The sequence below is a fragment of the Antennarius striatus genome, chromosome 23, assembly GCF_040054535.1.
Source record: "Antennarius striatus isolate MH-2024 chromosome 23, ASM4005453v1, whole genome shotgun sequence".
In the NCBI taxonomy this organism is placed as follows: Eukaryota; Metazoa; Chordata; class Actinopteri; order Lophiiformes; family Antennariidae; genus Antennarius; species Antennarius striatus.
This window is the reverse complement of record NC_090798.1, coordinates 327,276-333,357: the sequence shown is the minus strand read 5'-3', so window position 1 is coordinate 333,357 and position 6,082 is coordinate 327,276. Positions and strand designations below refer to the sequence as shown.

Sequence of the window (6,082 nt, the reverse complement as noted above, 5' to 3'; positions counted from 1 at the left end):
TTTCAATCTGACCACAGAAGACGTTCCTGTTTTCCTGATGAGACACCACGTTCCAGAAGGTTGTCCCGGCCTCCGGCAGCATCAGGACCGGATGTCGTTCCGCCGCCGAGCGCGGTTCCCACCAAACGGTTCCACAGAATCCGACCCGAGGCGTCAGATAAGAAATAAAAAATATGTTTGAGCTTCACGTGGAGACAAAATCCATTCAGAAGAGCTCCGATCGACCCACACGTAGGAGCCTCCACGTCGTTACATCCAGAGGAAGGATGGGTCAAAAAGCACATCAGGCCCCGCCCACACGATGACGGATTTTTTGAGAACGCAACTGTTTTGTCGCGTTTACGCCGTCCGTCCACACGACAACGGAACGAAAACGCAACTTTTTAAAAACGCTGACGTCTTTCCTGCGACGAAAACCTCTGTGACGTCATATTTATGGTCCCCTGTGTTGTGACAACAAACACGGAGGATTCCTATTGGATAAAATTTGACTCAATGCTGCCACCACATGGTTTGACACGCTTACAGCGGTCTTCAGAACGCACTGCTGCGTTTACGTGTGGACGGAGGTTTTTATGAAAACGATGCGTTTCTAAAAAGTTGCGTTGTAAAAAAAACCCGCCATCATGTGGACGGGGCCTCAGGCAGCTAAGGGGGGGTGAAAATGAGACGATGACCTTGACAAAACCAGGTCAAGGTCAGATTTCAACTTGTATACATTCTTTAGCGCATATCTCGAACCGGATAAGACAGAAAGACCAAAGAAAAGGCGTTACATTCAGGGAGGTGAGGGGATGACCATGAGATCACAACATTTGACCTTGAAAGCTAGGTCAAGGTCAAATGTTCACTTCTCTACCTTTTCAGGTACACATCTCTAAACCTGATGAGATATAATCACAGAACAAAAAAACGTTTTCAGGACGCCAGAGGAACAAACGTGTGTCGGTCGGGGTGAGGCCTTTAATTCAGGGGTGTCGCAGGATGTTGCGGTCTCTGACTGCCTTGTTCTTTTCTTTTGGTGTGTCTGACCCCCCCAAACGTCACCAGCTGCTTTATTCCTTATGATGTTTCCTTGAATTTCCTGGGGGTCGACTTCCTGGAAGGAATCCGTAAAGAGTCGTCAGGGGAGGGGGGGCGAAACGAAAAAAACACCAGTGAAGCTCAGCTAAACCCCCCCCCCCTTTGCCCTGAAGCCCACAGTGAGTCACGGCTGTGTGTGTGTGTGTGTGTGTGTGTATGTGTGTGTGTCTGTGTGTGTCTGTGTGTGTGTGTGTGTGTGTGTGTGTGTGTGTGTGTGTGTCTGTGTGTGTCTGTGTGTGTGTGTGTGAGTGTGTGTGTGTGTGTGTGTGTGTGTGTGTGTGTGTGTGTGTGTGTGTGTGTGAGTGTGTGTGTGTGTGAGTGTGTGTGTGTGTGTGAGTGTGTGTGTGTGTGTGAGTGTGTGTGTGTGTGTGTGTGTGTGTGTGAGTGTGTGTGTGTGTGTGAGTGTGTGTGTGTGTGTGTGTGTGTGTGTGTGAGTGTGTGTGTGTGTGTGTGTGTGTGTGAGTGTGTGTGTGTGTGAGTGTGTGTGTGTGTGTGTGTGTGTGTCTGGTCTCTCCTCTTCCGGACACCAACCATTAAAATCCTTTCTGCTCCATTTGGACATTCAGATTTCTGCTTCCTGTTTTCCCACTCTCCCCCTGTGCACTCAAACGCCCCCCCCCCGGACTCCAGGTGGTGGGGGGTCAATAACCTGCAGCGGCCCCAGCGCAGCTGCCCTCTGGACCCCAGGGCGGGGGCCAGCGGACGCCAGCGCTTCACCCAGTCTGTCAGTTCCTCAACAGCAGCGACGCCCGGGGGGGACAGACCCACAACCCATGAGCAGCTGGGGGGGGACAGTACGCAGCCAAGGATGTTCTGGAAGGCAGTGACGGGGGGACTGCTGCTCGCGCTGAGCGCTGACCTGCTGGGGTGGGGGGCCGAGGGGCAGGAGGACCGGCGGGGGAAGGTAGGTGCAGCTGGAGCGTCTGATGAGGGTCTGATGGGCGTCTGATGAGGGTCTGATGGGCGTCTGATGGGGGGTCTGAGGGGGGGTCTGATAGGGGGTCTGATGGGCGTCTGATGGGGGGTCTGATAGGGGGTCTGATAGGGGGTCTGATGGGGGTCTGATGGGGGGTCTGATGGGGGATAGAGTCGTTCTGAGTGATGAACGGCGTTGGAGCTGGGGGTGTCGGTGTAGCGCTGGGGGTGTGGGGTTTGATGGTGACCTCCAGTCACCTCAGGTCACCTGTGCTCGGGGAGCAGACACAGAGTCAAAGGTGCAGCTGCTGATTGTGGTCCCGTTATGTTTTGTCTCCTGGAGACTAAATCACCACCTGAGAGTTATTTTAAAAAATTAGGTTTCCATGGAAACCTTGAAGAAAGACTTTGCAGCTTGTGGAATATTCAAAATGTCAGCAGTTGTTCCTGCTTCGGACGTTAAGGCCAGAGATGGAGGGTGTTGGGTACCTCCAGGGGACACGCTGATCTTACTCAAGAATGGCGGTAAAGACCAGATTATGGACCGGAACAGGGGGAACGGGCCCATCCAGAGACCATCTGTGTGAATTTTGCAGCTTTAATGAATGAATGGGTCTGAATGACCCCTGAACTATTTGCTAAATGTACATTTTGTGAAGGTCACATGACCCTCACCCAGAGGGAGATAAACTCTGAGCCTCGAAGCAACTTTAAAATAGATTTTGCAACCTTTGTTTTTGCCCAGCAGCATTAATACCCTGGTTCATTGTGGTTATTTGAAGGATTCAGGTTGGATCAAACCTCTGATCTAAACTCGGTTCAGTGGGACAGGATGATCCTGTGACCCCCCAGGAACCGTCTGGACTTAGAACTTTGCTCAATCCGTGGGAAGACAAATACTCCTGAATAAACCTGTGGGCTGTTTTTACCACACTGAATATTGTGTTCCCTCTGGGGTCATGGCAGCCGTTCAGTGTTAACCTGGGGGGGTAAAGAGCTGCTGAAGGACCTGCTTAAACTGTGTGTTCCAGAAGGAAGTGTCGGGGGGGGCCACCATCTACCTCGGCCAGGACAGAGCCCCCTGGAGGCCCCTGATCCACACAACAGTCAACCTCAGTGACATCACCAGGTACGCCAGCGGCAGCCAATCGCTTCGCAGCTAAGGCGTGACATCACTGACTCACTGAACAAGGAGCTGATATTACCCATGAGCCACCGGGGCAACCAGACCCATGAGGTCTGACGACCCCCCCTCCTTATCTCTGTCCTGTTCCTGCAGCATCAAGTCCACCTTCCAGCTGCGCACCTTTGACCCGGAGGGGGCCATGTTCTACGGGGACACCAAGAGGGGCGGGGACTGGTTTGTTCTGTCCCTGATGGACGGCGTCCCCGTCATGCAGATCTCCAGGGGGGGCGTCCAGATCAGTGTCGCTGGGGGGCCAAAACTCAATGATGGGGAATGGCACACAGTGAGTCTACAGATGGATGGATGGATGGATGATGGATGGATGGATGATGGATGGATGATGGATGGATGATGGATGGCTGATGGATGGATGATGGATGGATGGATGGATGGATGGATGATGGATGGATGGATGGATGGATGGATGGATGGATGATGGATAGATGGATGGATGATGGATGGATGATGGATGGCTGATGGATGGCTGATGGATGGATGATGGACGGACCAGTGACCAATCAGTGAGCTGGTGGGCGGTCCTTCCTCCTGCAGCTGGAGGTCAGCAATCAGGGGATGTTTGTGCTGCTGGAGGTGGACGGCTCCGACCAGCTGGTGGTGGGGATGCAATCCCAGAATTCAGAGGAGGTGCGTTCAGGTGAACTCCGGCTGGCCCTGGGCGGGATCCTGATCGACAACGACAGGATGATGGTTCAGGTATGAACCCCTTTACCCGTCTATACCATTAGAAACCACAGGGTGGGTCTAAAGTATTGGTGATGTCATCAACTACACTCGTAGCCCCGCCCCTTGGTATCAGTTTTTGTTGCGTGGAGAGAAAACACACGTTTTGAGACGTTCCTGTGAAGAAGAGTCTCTGCTCACACGTCATTCTACACGTCATTGTACACGTCATTGTACACGTCATTCTACACGTGATCAGAGTGTCACCCTGTCCACTGAAGGCATTATTGATCACTTTGTAGTTCGATCCAAAGATGGACGGCTGCTTACGGGGGGGCAGCTGGCTGAACCTCAGCATCCCCTGGGAGTCGGAGGTGGAGGAGCTCCAGCCCTGCTATCAGGACGTACGGCCTGGGGGATACTTCACCGGCGCCGGCTTCGCCGTCTTCAACGCCTCAGGTGTGAACGTCACCCTGTTCTGTTTCAGTCAGGAGATGAGGAACGCCAGTTTTACATGAATCCTCACCTGGTCTGGGGGGGAGCTCCTCCTAAACGTTTAGTTTCCTCCTTCATCCCCTGTAGTTTTGTCCCTGGAGGGGGGGCGTGTGGTCAGAGCGGAGCTGCAGGGAGACTTCAGTCAGATGGACGGAACCGTTCTGAGCATCAGGACCCCTGGAGAGCAGCTCACACTCGCTTTGGTCACCAATAACCACACAAAGGTAAATCACAGGTCCATTAGTGTGTCAGCACACAACGAGTGTGTGTGTGTGTGTGTGTGTGTGTGTGTGTGTGTTTACTCACATGCAGACATCATTTCTCCTTGTCTCTGGTTTGCAGGAGGTCACCCTCACTCTCGGTAAAGACAAACTGAGCCTGAAAGCCTTCAGGAGGCTGCTGATCATGTTCCAGACAGATTCCCTGCAGTTGGTTCCAGATGACGATGAATCAAAGATCAATACGTTAGCCATCGGGCCAATGAGCCGCCCCGGTTATTTGACAATGTGGACAGAGGGCCGCCTTGCCATTGGAGGGCTCCTAGGTAGGATCACACACTGATGCCTGTGTGGGCCTGATGTCGTCACATTTAAGCTTCTGTATCACCGTCCTTAAGGAGGGGGTGGATTCACGGATGTGTTCCACTTTTCAGGCGAGGGCGAGGACAGCGTCGGCTCCCAGTTCTTAACGGGATGTCTGGAGAAGATCCAGGTCCAAGGGAGAGACCTGGACCTGGATTTAGCGGTCAAACATAAGTCAATCTCCTCCCACAGCTGCCCTGCATAGACCAGGAAAAAACGCCTGCACAGAATGTGGACCAGATGTTTGGAGTCACTTCCTTTGGGCCCAAATTATATAAAAAGTAAAAGGTAAAAGTGAAAACTGCTCCAAATTCTGGAGACGGTACCCTGACAGCCAGATACATTTTTATTGGCTGACTAATAGTCAAATGTGATTTTTGGTTCTATTAATCTTTAAATATTTGTACAATTTTTAAAAAAATGAATACAAGGTGAAAAAAAGATGCTATTGTCCCATGATTAATTTGTGAAAAGTGAGTATTTAAGGCAAAATAAAGGCCAATTGTGCTGAGAGGAGATTTAAACCACAAATAAAAATAAATTACACAATAAGTATAAGGGCCTGTGTGAAATAAATGACAGATATAACGCGTGGATTTTGCGCCTTCTAGTGGTTTGTTACAGAACGTCTGACTGAGGAGAGATTCCACTCAAACGCTGAAACAGGAGGCAAATATAATGTAAAATATAGTCATGAAGAAGGATAACGTACTCTATAATCTACAGGAGTAGGCACTAATTCAGTCTGAGTTTATTTGATTTCTTTATGAAGTATTCATCTGATTTAAACACGTTGGAAATCCCAATCAAATTATTCCTAAATACATCTTATTGTTTGTGACGTCTCGTTCCGACAATTGATCTTCATTGCAGTCTTACAGTTTGTAATTACTTCAGTATAACATATGTAAATGTACATCTATGGTAAACAAAACAAACATGAAAATGTAATCTAACACTTTATCCCTGTACATAATTTTTTGACAGCCCTTCTCAAATAATTAAGTAAAAAAATGCTCATTCATAAAATTATTCAATATATATATATTGTATATATAAAATAAAATATATATAGTTTATATATTTTAAATAATGTTTAGAATACATATAATATATATATATATATTATATATATGTATTC

At 49.4% G+C, this 6,082-nt stretch overlaps 1 protein-coding gene across 1 annotated transcript; it reads left to right on the top strand.

The window, feature by feature from the left end:
- Window positions 1–1,069: 1,069 nt before the first annotated feature.
- shbg (sex hormone-binding globulin) lies at window positions 1,070–5,967 on the top strand. Its single transcript, XM_068307770.1, has 9 exons — window positions 1,070–1,202; window positions 1,714–1,987; window positions 3,030–3,127; window positions 3,278–3,467; window positions 3,737–3,898; window positions 4,168–4,324; window positions 4,448–4,584; window positions 4,703–4,904; window positions 5,013–5,967. The coding sequence occupies exons 2-9, from the start codon at window positions 1,892–1,894 to the stop codon at window positions 5,144–5,146; spliced, it is 1,176 nt and encodes a 391-aa protein (XP_068163871.1). The 5' UTR covers window positions 1,070–1,202; window positions 1,714–1,891; the 3' UTR covers window positions 5,147–5,967.
- Window positions 5,968–6,082: the final 115 nt, after the last annotated feature.

Coding starts and splice junctions, on each gene's coding strand:
- shbg (XM_068307770.1), top strand. CDS start 1,892: ATGTTCTGGAAGGCAGTGACGGGGGGACTGCTGCTCGCGCTGAGCGCT. Junction 3,128..3,277: donor AACCTCAGTGACATCACCAG/GTACGCCAGCGG, acceptor CTGTTCCTGCAG/CATCAAGTCCACCTTCCAGC. Junction 4,325..4,447: donor CGCCGTCTTCAACGCCTCAG/GTGTGAACGTCA, acceptor CATCCCCTGTAG/TTTTGTCCCTGGAGGGGGGG.